This window comes from Camelus dromedarius, chromosome 18, assembly GCF_036321535.1.
Source record: "Camelus dromedarius isolate mCamDro1 chromosome 18, mCamDro1.pat, whole genome shotgun sequence".
NCBI classification, from domain to species: domain Eukaryota; kingdom Metazoa; phylum Chordata; class Mammalia; order Artiodactyla; family Camelidae; genus Camelus; species Camelus dromedarius.
The window spans coordinates 45,358,791-45,372,308 of NC_087453.1; the positions used below are offsets into that span (position 1 = coordinate 45,358,791).

General features: G+C 46.3%; 1 protein-coding gene across 5 annotated transcripts in view; it reads right to left on the minus strand.

The window, feature by feature from the left end:
• The window catches only part of RALGAPA2 (Ral GTPase activating protein catalytic subunit alpha 2), a 264,651-nt gene that overhangs the window by 132,833 nt on the left and 118,300 nt on the right, over nt 1-13,518 (minus strand). For all 5 annotated transcript variants that reach the window (XM_031434392.2, XM_064475925.1, XM_064475924.1 and 2 more), the window contains 3 exons: nt 9,285-9,478; nt 8,644-8,742; nt 8,256-8,411 (listed from right to left, as the gene is read on the minus strand). In XM_031434392.2, the coding sequence (XP_031290252.2) occupies nt 8,256-8,411; nt 8,644-8,742; nt 9,285-9,478 (449 nt within the window). The remainder of the gene's footprint in view (nt 1-8,255; nt 8,412-8,643; nt 8,743-9,284; nt 9,479-13,518) is intronic.

Genomic DNA, 13,518 nt, shown 5'->3' on the forward strand with positions numbered 1-13,518 from the left:
GGCACACGTGATACCCGCGGCACACGTGATACCCGCAGCACCGAACCGCAGCCATCTGTTCCCTCCGCATAGCTCCACTTTCCTCATCTAGGTGGCAGTGGGCTCGGTCTGCAGCTTCGTGAAAATGATGATCGGTTTTACAGTTGGAAAGAAAAGGAAACGCCCTGCTGTCTGTAACTCTGGTGCAGGCATCCACCTGAAGTCTCTACGGCCACCGAGAGCCGAGCAAAGTTGTGAGTAGAGTTGTGATAAAATTTTCTCCCATACAACGTGCCTAGTCAACGGCTTGTACATTCCTGTGCAGTGTGAGAAGCCTGGGACGTGACCTGATGCACTCGGTGACACTAACACTAACTCTGTGACACACGCCACATCGCATCATCCGACTGCGGGACAAGCACGTGACAGGAATTCGTAACAACTCAATGATCGACGTCAGGGGAGGACTGACATATTCCACCTGTCTTTGCAGACAGAACCTTAGTAAAGCCTGAGAGCTTTGTTTATTGCTGCAGTTAACCCTCATGCCAATGACATATCATTTACTTTGACTACAATAAACTCAAACTCAATCCTTGTAAAATTTGTTCCTGGTGTGCAAGGCTTGTTCTTTTCATACATTGTTGGGTTCAGTTTGCTCATATTTTGTTGAGAAATTTTGAGTCTAAATTTAAGAGAGATACTTTTCCTTATGTAGTCTTTATTTGCATTATTACCTTTTTCTGGCTTTGGCATCAGGATGATACTGGATTCCTGAAGTAAGTTGGGAAGTGCTCTTACCTCATTTGTTTTCTGAAAGAGACTAGGCAAAGTTAATGTTATTTCTTTTTAAAGTGCTTATTAGAATTCTCTAGTGAAATTGTCTAGATCTGGAGATTTATTCTTCAATAGCTTTTAAATTATGAATTAATTTTTTAATTACTTTTTTTTACATCTGAGTTAGAATGGGCGGTGTGCAAACTACAGCTTTACCTACAGGTACTAAACTAGGGCTTCTAAGAATCGCAGAAATAGGGGATATTATGACATTTAACAAAGTCAAGCAATTAGACACCAACACCTTTCTCAGTATAATCTAAATATAGGGGTTTTTATTTTGTTTTTTCCTAGGGTGTAGTAGATCATAACAAAACAATATAGTGGGAGGAATCACTCTACCTGATTAAGGTTTGCTGTGTAGACAGAGTCATAAGGACAGTGCAGTATTGGTAGAGGGGCACGATGATCAGAATAGAGAACCCAGAAAAAGAGGCACACAAGTGCGCTCAATTCCCCTTCTGGGCCTGCTGTCACCACTCTCTCCTGATTACAGCCTACCCCGCATAACCACCGTGGCTTAAGCCTCTTAAAACGCTTTTCTGGCCACGTTGAGTGTTGTACTCAAAGCCTCCACCAGCGCCCCGTGACCTGTGGGGTGGACATGGCCCGGCATCCAGGCTCTCCACAGCGCCGCCGACCGGTGTCCACACATTATTTCCACGCAGGAAATCAATCAGTCTGGTCACTGTTCTTTGAACGTGGCCTGAGAAGGTCTGTATCTTTGACCTTTGCCCTGTGGAATCCTCTCCTGCTTCTTGTCCTCCCGTCTAAGTCCTATCCATCCTCCAAAGCCCCACTGAAACCCCATCAGCCCGTGGACCGCTTTCAAACCAGCTGAGCTAGAAGCATATTCAACACCGTTCCATGTATGCCTCGCGTGGCCCTGTCCCAGCTGATGGACACAACGGGTGCCCCTTATCCACGTGTGTCACACGCAGGACATGCGTTCAGAGCCTGGCGAGGTCTTTACTGAGATGCGGGAAAATCGTCACCCTGAAAAGAGTAGTGGACCTCTGCCTATATTTAGGAAAGGACACCGTGACACGCATGATAAAATGACTAAAAGTAAAATCGGAGGGTCCAGTCGTGCTCCAGACGGGTGGGCCTTAGAGGCCCTCCAGCCCAGCTCGCTCACTGGACCACCCGTGGTCAGGCAGGTCCCCGTGGCCGGTGGGTGATGCGGCTGAATCGCGCTCCCAGCATGAGACCAGTCGCCCGCTAAAGTCCGGTGTTGAATACATGGTGACGCTGTCATGTACCCCGAAGTCTTGGAATATGCATTTCCCCATCCTTAAAAACCTTAGGAAGAAGGCCCAGAATTAATCTTACTTTTACTCACTGTACAACTCTATAGTCTTTTAAATGAAGCCTGAAAGTTAGCCTTCTCAAGTTCCTCTGACACGTGTCAAGGTGATTATTTAATCCCGTGAACACCAGTTAGGCCTTTAAATTTATAAACACTCACTTTATCCTACTAGCCGTGAATTAGAAGCCCACGCGTCCAAACCTTGCTGTAGAGAATAATTCCTTTGGAGAGGTGTTAAAATTATTTCCTTAGACCGGAGACAAACAAGGTCTTTAATTTGCCACCTTAATTCTTTACTTACTCTGAAAGCTCATTTAGGTCTAGCCTTGAATCTTTTAATAAATTTATGTATATCTAACATACTCGGTTTGGTTAGGTCTAAATTTTCAGCAAAGAACAATTCTTTGTCTGGGAAAAGGTGATGCAATGATTACATATCGCTGCATGATACAGGCTGTCTGGGGCTATTAAAAGAGTCGGGTATGGCCAGTTTACGAGCATCACCCCTGCACCTTGCTTTCGTGGCTCTCGGCTGTGCCTCATGCTCCCTGAGGGGCCCCGTGGGATCCTTTCACAAACGACTCTTATTATTATGTTATTCCATCATATCCTCCTGGGAGGGGCTGTAACATCCATTAAGAAAGTTATGACTATTCTGACGTCTAGGATCGAATATGACTCTATATATGATGTTTAAAATTATGTTTCCTTTAAAATTGCTGGGGGAAAAGGTTCAATAAAAGACCAAGTTAAATGAAAGGAAGATGTTCCTGAAATAAGTTGAATACTCTTGGCCGCAAAACAAGCGGCTAAAACTAAAGAGGAAAAGAAAAGATGCCGCAAGCGCCTTCAGCGACTGAGATGTCAGTGTTGTCCTGCGCCTCGCACGGCCCGGACTCTCACCCGCAGACAACAGGCTGCGCTCTGCGGAGATGCCGAGGAGAGGGTCTCTGTAGGGCACCGGACAGCTTGCAGGATTTCTGGGGGACCACGTGGGACCCTGCACAGCCAGGAACCCAGCGCAGCACCACGCAGTCCCGCGAGCCTCGTCCCAGCAATGCAGCTGCCTGAGCAGCTCCGGGATGCCCACCCTCCAGAGCCACGCGGGGCCTCTGCGGGCGGGAACCCCCGGGGGGCTCAGCTGCGAGGCCCCACACAGAAGGCACGCGGCCGGGGCGAGGAGCGGGTGGAAAGGGAGCCACGGCCAGGGACACGCGAGGAACGACCCTGAGTCCCAGAAGGCCAAGTGAGCACGCCCTGCCCTGTCTGACTGCCAGCACGGGGGGTGGTCATTCCTCCACCTGTTCTGAAATTCCACAAGGCCTAGTACGTCGTCTAGTCAAATTACCGTGTTCAAAAGAAAGAAAACAGAAGGGGAGGGTACAGCTCAGTGGTAGAGTGCATGCTTAGCACGCACAAGGTCCTGGGTTCAATTCCCAGTATCTGTTATAAAAAAACAAAAAACCTAATTACCTCCCTACCTCAAATAAAAAATAAAGTTAAAAAATGGGCTTGAAAAGTAAGAAAACAGATGGGGAAGGAAAAAAAATCAAAATTCTAAGACATCAGGAGAGCAAGTGAGGCTCAGTGTGATCAAGGGACTGACCTCTCCTCGCTCCCCTCAGCATCACAGGGGTGCCGCGTCCAGGCCTCCAGGTGGAGGGCGCTGCATGTCCTGCCTCCTCTAAGTCCCCAGCGCCCTCAGAGGCAGACGCTGCCATCACCTGCCTTTAGCAGATAAGGGAGCCCTGGCACACGACCCGAGGTGCAGCCAAGACTGGAGCTCAGCCAGGCCGACCTGAAGCCCGGCCCCCTCACGGTGACACCACGTCACAACCTCACCCCGTCACAACCTCACCCCGTCAGGGTGCAGGTGGGCAGCTGGGTGGCTGCTGCAGGCAGGACCCACGTCTCTCTCCACCTGAGCAAGGCCTCGTGCTTTTGGTGTGTCACAACTACGACAACCCAACTTCAGGGAGGGAAACGCCAGAGACCCGCGCCTCCCAGTACATCTACATGCAAATTTGCAACAGTAACTCTGCATTCATGTCAGCTTTGCATTCAAAAGAGAACTGAACTTTGATGTGTTTAACAGACAAATTGCATTACGACATTAAATCTGTAAGTCATTGTTAAAAAATAGTTTACTTATTTTAAGCAAAGGAAACTTTCCAGTCTTTGATACACGTTCTTAGAAATATTTGTAAAATAAAATTCCTTTCCTTAACTGTCCTTTTCCATTTCACACATATTGATCTTTCCATATGTTTTAAATAACGATGAAATTAATAGGAACTGTTTTTAATAAAACCAAATCATAGCTCCTTTCATGTCCAAATATTTTGGGGGGAAGACGGAGGTGAAAAAGCTGCCTAAGCTTTAGACAAACCGAGCGGCAGTGGGAACAGCTTTGGAAAGAGATGCTGACAGCGCGGAGGAACTGGGCAGGCGCCGGGGAGGGTCCGCAGGCTGGGGCGGGGGCGCCCGGCGTGGGGTGTGAGGTGGGCAGGACCAAGGCCAGAGCCCGCGTGAGGCCGGACAGAAGGCAGGAGCACAACAGGCCTGTGTGTCTGCCCGACGCGCCAGGCGTGAGAGGAGGGGAAAGCGCACCCTGCGGAGTAAGCCGGCCCGCCCGGGACCTCCGACGGCCTCTGTCACGTGCGGCACTGCGCAGAAGTCCTCAGTAGCTTTTGAGCCTTGGCTGCTGACGCAACGGGCCACGGTATTTCTCTAAGTGAACCGCAGAGGAGGATCAACAGGACATCACGAGTCCCCAGCAGAGTCTGGCACTGGGGTGCTGGGGGCATGAAGACCCTCCACCGCTCCCGCCACCCCCCAGACACAAAGCAGCCCGGCGGGGGGAGGCCAGCAGGGAGGCCCCTTCACAGGCAGGCCGGGGAGTCCCCCAAGTCACCCCGAATTTTATTCATAATCTGTAGTTATTTTCAAGGTTTTTGTGACCCTAATTATTTTCTAAATCAGTCACAGAATCAATCTTTTAAAAATTCATAGTCAAGGAAAAATGAAGCTATTTCAAATCATTTTCTCAGTCATTCTAATAAACCATAACCTGTACTGTACACGTACGCGGGACACATGCAGTTGCTAAGGTCGCTGATTTAGCTGTTAAACTGTCGTCAGAGTAACTAAAACTGGTCCAAACAACACTGAAAACAGCTGGTTTGGAATGTGCTACGTTTTGAATGCTGGCTGTTGGGTGCACGTTATTAATTATAACTTTTTAAAATATAGAAATGACTGCGTTTGTTTCAATCGTTTGCTATTAGATTAGATGAAACTGATTTTATATGATTGTACTGTAATCTGTGACACACCTGTTTTACAGATTTTTTTTTAATTAAAAAAACTTTAAGTACTACAAGCACCCTTAACATTTGGAAAAAGTTTTTACCATCTTCGATCTTATTTCAGATTGAACACTTGATAAGTCACCACTGACATGATTTTGCGGCTCTCAGATTGAGGAAACCATCTGAAAGACAGCCAGGCCACACCTCCGTGCTCGCAGGCCGGGCCTCCCAGTGGCGCCAAGGCTTAGTGGCGGTGCGTCCCGCAGACAAGAGTGCCACCCAGAGGCCAAAGGAGGAAATTCGCCTCGGGTTGCATTTGTAAGACAAAACTAACAAATGTTAAAAAATTTAAAACGATGTACTATCATTTATCTTATTAAAAAATAAGGAAAAACTTGTTATAAGTTATATATACTTTTTTCTCTCTGCAGGAACGAAGACTTCTAGCGCCAGGCCACGTAGAAGTGAGGCTCTGAGAAACCTCACGAGGCGGAAACAGCCCCCGGAGGGCCCTAGTCACCGGTGCAGTCTGTCAATTACAAAACTGAATTTAACTGTTGTCTCTACAGCAAATGCTTCCTTTTCTCTTCATAATTAATATAGCATGTGTTTTCAGAAGTACATGTAAGTTCGGGAGCAACCAGCATGACCTACTTAGACATGTGGACCAAAAGTTACCCTAAACACCCGAGACACTTCTTACTTAAATGAGAAAACTTTCTTTCATTAGAAAGTCTTCTGCGTAATTTTCTTCTGGCAGAAGAATAAAGTTGACTTAGAGTAATTCTGTCTGGCCGACAGTCAGGGTTTCTATAACATATACCATTAATTGTTAAGGCTGAAGCAAACCAGTCAATTCTATTAAATGCATTAAAAAATTCAAGCTTCTAACGGCCTCAACAATAGGCTGATGATAAAACAGAGATTTACGATATCCCAGTGTTGCCTCAGAAGTCTGGATGTTGGGATTACCGCTAGCAATGGGCCACCATTTAAGAGTTACATATTTTGCAGTGAACCACAAAAGATCAAACTTACCCAGAAACATGGTATACATTAAGATGTGAAAATTATCTTAAGTATAAAATTTGAAAACTCCTGTTTCTACACTGCAGAATCCAGTTTTTGGAATAATGCTTTGGGTTCTCAAATGTTATAATGTACACATTTCACCTCATTCTATTGTTTCGTTGTCACCCCGACACACTTTAAAATAGAAGGATGCTAAACTCACACCCACCGATGTGACTTCCCAGAAAACGCAACCTAGAAATACCAAGTGTTTACAGCTGACTTCAAAGTCCAAGTTTGTTTGCCTCACGAGGGGGTTCTACAGAGCATTATCGCGTCCAAGTAGATCTTAGCAAAATGCTGCTTTCAAGTGCAGCAGGGCAGCCCGCCCTTCCTCCTCTGGTCCCATCACTGAGGGTCTCACGACCGTCTCTGCTGCCTCCCTTCCCTATTTTTACCCCTTGGTCTTCCACATGCCCCAAGTTGCATCATGCTGGAAAAGATGCTTCCATCAGCAACAAAGGCTGCAAAATATCTGAGCAAGGAGTACAGACAGGTCTCCCGGTACCTCTATACTTCCACATTTATTTAGGAAAAAAATGAGCCAGCGTTCTGCTGAAACTGGAGCAAATATGACAGAGATATCTCAGCAGGACAGTATGGCTGTTACTTTGGAGAAAAGGCTCAATGATTAAAGCTCAAGGTGTTTATCAGGGAACATTTTACAAGAGTTTTAAATGGGGCCCAAGGTGAGGCTGGCAAATTAGGAGGATGTCCTCTGACGTGTCAGAAAGTCTGCGTGTCTGTATCACACACCCAAACAATAAGACACAGACAGAAAGGACAGCCGCCTGGTAGTTTGTGAACGATTTCAGTTCACTGGTAAGCTATCTACAATTTAACGAGTAAATTCTAAGAGACTCCGCACATCTCTCGTTGGCCAAGACTTAGACATAAAATTAAATGCCTTAAAAATCTCTGGAACCTTTCCTATTCCTTCTTCCCATCTCCAATGCAACCATTTTAGTTCTCACCATTCAAAAAAATCTTTATTTGTTTAATCACGTCCTAATTAATCTCTGTCCAGGCTCAACTTCTACTGTACCCTACCACCATCCCATTTCTAAGTCCCTCCTCCAGAATCATCTCGGTGGCTTCACAAACCAATCACATCACTTGCCTCCTTGATATTCAGGCGGGAGGTCAAGAGTCAGCGGTCCTGCCCACCCGCCCCCCGCCCCCCGCTAGCACGGGGCCTCCAGGGATAGCCAGGGCCGCAGGCTGCTTGTCAGAGGCTCCCTCCGGCCTTCTGCTTCAACTTCACCACCACTCGCGCTCCTCTGAGAGAATTTATGGCCTCGTCAGGAGATGTCAGGACCCCTCGTTTATGGGTGAGGTCATTCACAAAAACCTCCTAACCCTAAAACAATAGTTTTCAAACATTTTTAAGTGACCCAAATCATTGTCTTCCAATAATATCTAATGTCAAACCGCAACAAAAAGCGGTTGAGAGGAATCATTTTTGAGGTTGACAACAGGCAGGGGTGAGAAGTGGGCCGACTGCAGAGTAAAATTCAGATCTGGCTGGTGAAGCGCAGAGTCAGCACTTCAGCAGCGAGACCCGCAGGGATGGGAGGCGTCTGCCTGACGTGTCCGAAAGCCCACTGCTGCCGCGGTGTGTGGAGCGGCTGAAACTACTGGGGATTTCAACATTTCGGAGGCGCCTTGACAAACCCCAACAATTAAACCTGCAGAGTGACGTGCACTTTCCAGATAGTGGGGCACCCTGAGGAAGGAGTCAGGGCTACCTGGTCGTCGCTGGTTAAGCCCAGGTGCATGGCGAGGTAGCAGTGCACCAGGAAGTCCGAGCTGGGCAGCACGTCCTGGCGTCTGGTCATCATGGCACAGATGAGCTTGTAGGCTTGGAGTTTGCCTTCCTTATACTCCTTTGGCAATGTCGTCGCCTGCCAAGGAGACGTGGAGAGATTTAATCAACTCCAGAGGCAGATGCATTTCATCCTTTCATCTACTTCTCAGTTCTGCATAAAGTTGTTTATGGAGGTGGGGGAGGCACTGGCTTGAGTAAGACCCAGCCTGTCTTCAAAACATGCAGTCGAGGGCAATTACATTTTTTAAAACTCAGTTTGAAAGAGGAAGAGGAAATCACAACAAAGGAACAAACACACATTCACTTGCCTTAAACAGCCATGATGCAAACATTCTGAGTGGTGGGGTCAGGGTGGGAGGAGACGGAGAAGACTGGTTATCCAGGCTCACTGCTAGATTGTCCCGTATCTAGTGCGTAACAAGAAGAATTTTAGGGAGGGCAAGACAGTCCACCCCAGTAGTAACCTGGGGGAAATGCATGTTACAAACAAAAACAAAAAGCAGAATGAAAACTGTACATACTCTAAGATTCTACTTCTGTAAAAATGTGTTTATCCACAGAGAAATAAGAATAGATATTAATATCGGTTTATTCTGTGGATGGTGAGGTTTACTTTCTAAGCATTTTTCTACATTTTTCAAATTTTGTACAATAAAGCCAGTGTGGCTTTTATAAAGCCAGTAACTAAAACTACTGTATAACATCCCATTCTTAACCATCCTATAGTACAGTCTACTTACGCATGAAATGAAATAACTCTTAGGCATTTATAAAATGACCAAACTGCAAGTATTATCATTTGTTCTTTGATAAGCAAACGCACTTTGTCTAAACAAGCACATTTTTTTGTTCCAGAGTATGTTGAGGAGTTACGCGCAGCATCGCTTTTACAGTAAGGAATAGATCGATTTTCCCACATTAGAATAAGAAGGAACACAGCAGGACGTACCTTGGCTAGTTTGTACCAGAGCTCATAGAGGTAGCCAAAAACCCTGGCGTGGATCTGGGGTGACTGGATATTATTCACGTCCCCGAGGATTCCCAGGACCCTCCGCCACAACACGGCGGCGGAGTCTGGGTGCCAGCCAGCGAGGGTCCCCCCGGCGACGATGCTGCAGTCGTCGGCGAGGCACTCGCTGCTATCTGCGGAGAAAAACGCGTGTCAGCCCCGTGGACGCAACTTTGATTTCATCATCACAACGTTTTTTTCCTTTAGTGCAAGCTACCTCCGCTTGAAAACATGCATACTCAGAGCGAAATAATGAAGACCAGGTGTGAAACAGCCAACAACTGGGCAGGACAGGGGAGTGGACGAGGAAAGGTCCAAGGGGGCTGATTGTTCCATAGAAGGGCAGCCACCCAGAGATGACAGGGCTGTTCCTGGAGACCCTGCGATGGGCTTCATAAGCAGTGGAGGGGAAGGAGGACCTCAGTAGGATGGGCGGGGAATGTGGCCATCAAAAAAGGCGAGTTTGGTTTATTGACTGCTTTGCTTCAAGTTTGACCATATACCAGTTAAATGGTATGTTTTAGAAGCCCTGCCTGTCTGCCAAACAGAATTACTCTAAATAAACTTTATTCTTCTCTCTTCATCTTTCGGGGTGAAGTTCTAACAACTTCCTAAACAGACTTAACCAACAGTCTTCTGTTTCCAGCCCCGCCATTACCTCCCACTCCTGAGGGACCTCGTAGGGGCATCTTCAGGTCATTTCAGGGAACCCGCAATAATGGTCCTCAGGCTGCGTCCTGGCTTCCCCCGCTACTGACACAGGGTCCAGGGCTCCGTCACCGTGTCACCCGTTTGCTACTTGGAAAATGTGCTACTTTCCTCCTGCCATCGACGCCCTGGGGTATCTACGTCTAACTTCACACACATCCTTACTGTGACCTGGCTGGGGTTGAGGGCGCGAGTGGGGCTCTCTGAGTCTGTCCATTCTGCTATCTTTGACTGGAGATGCATTGATAAGGCATTTTAAATGCCTCTGTCATTCATTTCTTGAGCTTACTTCATGTTCTTAGTTGATCATATTTTTGTTTACTTTTAATACATTTATTTTCTGTTTAACAATTTTTCCTGGAATCACTTTTTTAAAAATACACTTTTTTAAGAACAGTTTTCAACTTATAAAAATTGCAAAGATAGTACAGAGTGCCCATGTAACCCACACCCGGTTTCCCCTGTTACCAACATCTTAGCAAGTGTGGCGCTCGTTGTCACGAATGAACCAACACGGAAACGTTATTATAAAGCCCCTATGTCATTGAGAGCGCTTTGGTTTTCAACCTAGAGTCTTTGTTCTGTTCCAGATCACATGTATCTGTCATGTTTCCTTAGCCTCTTCTGGGCTGTTACAGTTTCTCAGACTTTCCTTGTCTTCGATGAGCTTGAGGGTTCTGAGGGGCACTGACCAGATACTCTGCAGAATGTTGTTCAGCCGGGATTTGTCATGATAGATCACTCAGTTACTTAGTTACTCTTTTGCTTTCACATTTGCATTTCTAGAGAGAAACTGTCTTACCCCGATGTATGATCTTTCCCCAATATTCTTGGATTTCATTTGCTGATGCTTTATTTAGGATTTTTGCTTATATGCTTTTAAGTGAGATAAACTCTAATTTTCCTTTTTTAATACTTTGTCTGGTTTTATTACTGAGGTATCACAAGGTAAATAGTAGATGTTAGGGAGCTTTCTTTCTTTCCTGTATCTACAACAGGTTGAAAGAGAGAGTTTCTCTTTTATTTGAAGCTTCAGTAAAACTAGGAATTGTCCTTTATTTTTATGTCTATTTGAATTAACCTACTGTATTAGCTTTAAATTGTACATTGCTTCTGTAGCTCTGTTCCCTTTTCCACCTCCAGTATTTTTTCTGGGGTCAATCTTGCCTAACTGTCTATTTTCTGAATGTCTCTGAAGAGTGGTCTTTCTCTTCCCTACTGCTCCCTAGTATTTGTGTGTGTGCTTAGCCTTATTGGGTTTTTTTTTAATCAACTTCTATGTATTATTGTCATTCTTTTCCCAATTTTTTGAATAAGAAACATAGATCAATGTTCTTTGCTTCTAATGTACACCTAAGGCCATATATTTTCCTCTATATAAGTTTTCAGCTACATTTCTCTGTAGTCCAGTTAGAAATATTTTCCAGTTCAAAATTTGATTTTTTTTTGGACCTAATTTATCTGAAATGCAGTTTTCAGTTTCTTAGTGTATTTTTCTTCTCTTTTTCTTTTTGTCCTTCTTAGTTTATTTCATCACATTTGCAGAATATAATACAGTTTCAAATCATGGACATTTGTTGGGGCTTGCTTAATGATCTAATTGGTCAATTTCTGTAAATGTTCCATGTGCTTTAAAAAATCACAGGTATTTTTAAACTAACTTCAAAATTTTTTATATCTATAGCTCTCCATTCAATCAAGGTTAACTGTATTGTGTAAGTCTTCTCTATTCTAATATTTTTTCTGCTTAACTCATCAGTTAATGAGATCTGATATTAAAATTTCCTACTATGATCATGGTTTTATCATTAGTAAATTTTACTCCATACAGCTGGAAGCTCTGAAGTTCATGTAAGTTCATAGTTACTGCTGTCACTAATAGATGATTTCTGCCTTAAAGTTTACGTGGCTGACCACACGGAGCTGCACCGGTGGCCCACCTTCCTTCCCTTCTATCAACACTCGTGTCTTTCCCCTGTGTATTCAGGCGACCTCTTGTAAACGTCACACGGCTGCACTTTATTGCTTCAGCCTAACCCAGGAGTTTCTGATGCTAACTGAGTTCGGGCCATTTTATCTTTACTGCAGCTGCTGAGTTACAACCTACTTTAGGGTTTGGGTTTAACCCACCTTGGCTTTGCTTCTCTTTTTAGTCTCTGCTTGCGATGTAAAGAGTTGTGTCCCACCCCTCACCAATCCCCCTCACCTACCCCCACCCCCGTTATTGACACAATCGTTCCCAAAGTTGTCCTCCTCACCCCGTACAAATGAAGGAGGACTCATGTGCAGGGAATCGCCGCCACCGGGAACATCACGCTGGGTGCTGACGCTGTGGGGTTTTTAAGGCCTAATCACAGAAATGGAGGCACCATCCATGGATGGGAGGAACCCACGTCGAGGAATGACCAGAGCCAGCGAGGGGCAGGAGTGAGTGTGGCAGGAGACAGGGCAGATCCAGGGACGGCTCCACGTGCCTGCAGCTCGCGCCCGTGATGGCCGCGAGTGGCTTACTGTAGTAGTTACAGAAGGATCCCAAGACACGGAAACCAAGGATTTAATGAGGATGGCGCAGGGGGTCAGGCCTTCCCATACCCAGGAGCACTGTTCCCTCTTAGAGCAAGACACGTCTGTACTCCCCACATGGGTGTCACGGAACCCGCTGGGCAGATGCAGGCGTGCCAGGCCGAGCTCCCGCACCGGTGCGTGCAGGGCCTGCAGAAGCCTGGGACCCCGCCTGCTGGGCTCACTGCCTTTGACAAAACCCCACAGAGAGGCTCAGCCTCCTGACGTTCAGTCTGCAAAGGGAGCGCGGTACCCAGCCTGCCAGTCTGGGAGGGTGTGCTGAAGCCCCCGTGAGCCCTACAAACCAACTTGGCCTGCAAGGGAGCAAGCAGCATCAAACAGCATCTATCCTTCCCCTGAAGAGCGCCACGAGGCTGCTAAATCCCCTGAGCAGTGAAAAAGAAAAAAGTAAGAGGGTTAGAAAACTTAGGGCTTTGTTTCACCCCAACCATTACCCCTAAGATGCAGCCACCTAAGACAGAGATGAGCCCGCAGAGTTCCGGTCACACTGGGACTTCCCTTGAGTGACAGCTCCGAGCAACCTGGGCCAGGTGCCCTGTTACCTGCCTTCCCTGCCACCTGCCACCCAATGCAGTGTCCGCCATGGAAGGAGCCCTCATAACAGATCTGCTTCGGCGCCACTCTGCTCTCAGAGAAACGTCCACCTCAGTGGTACAATCTACGCAACATCCTCCATCATGTCAGCAAAACACAGGGAGTCCTTTAAAAGTATCTGGAATGATTACATGCTCAATATTATTACGAAAAAAATATTTTAATAACTCGAAATGTTTTTGCCCAAAATGATTCCACCAGTGACAGAAGCCACAGAACAGATGCTGACATTTTACATGTGGACGGTCCCTCAGTGGAGCAGCACTTAATTAAAAATTGGGATTTGAGA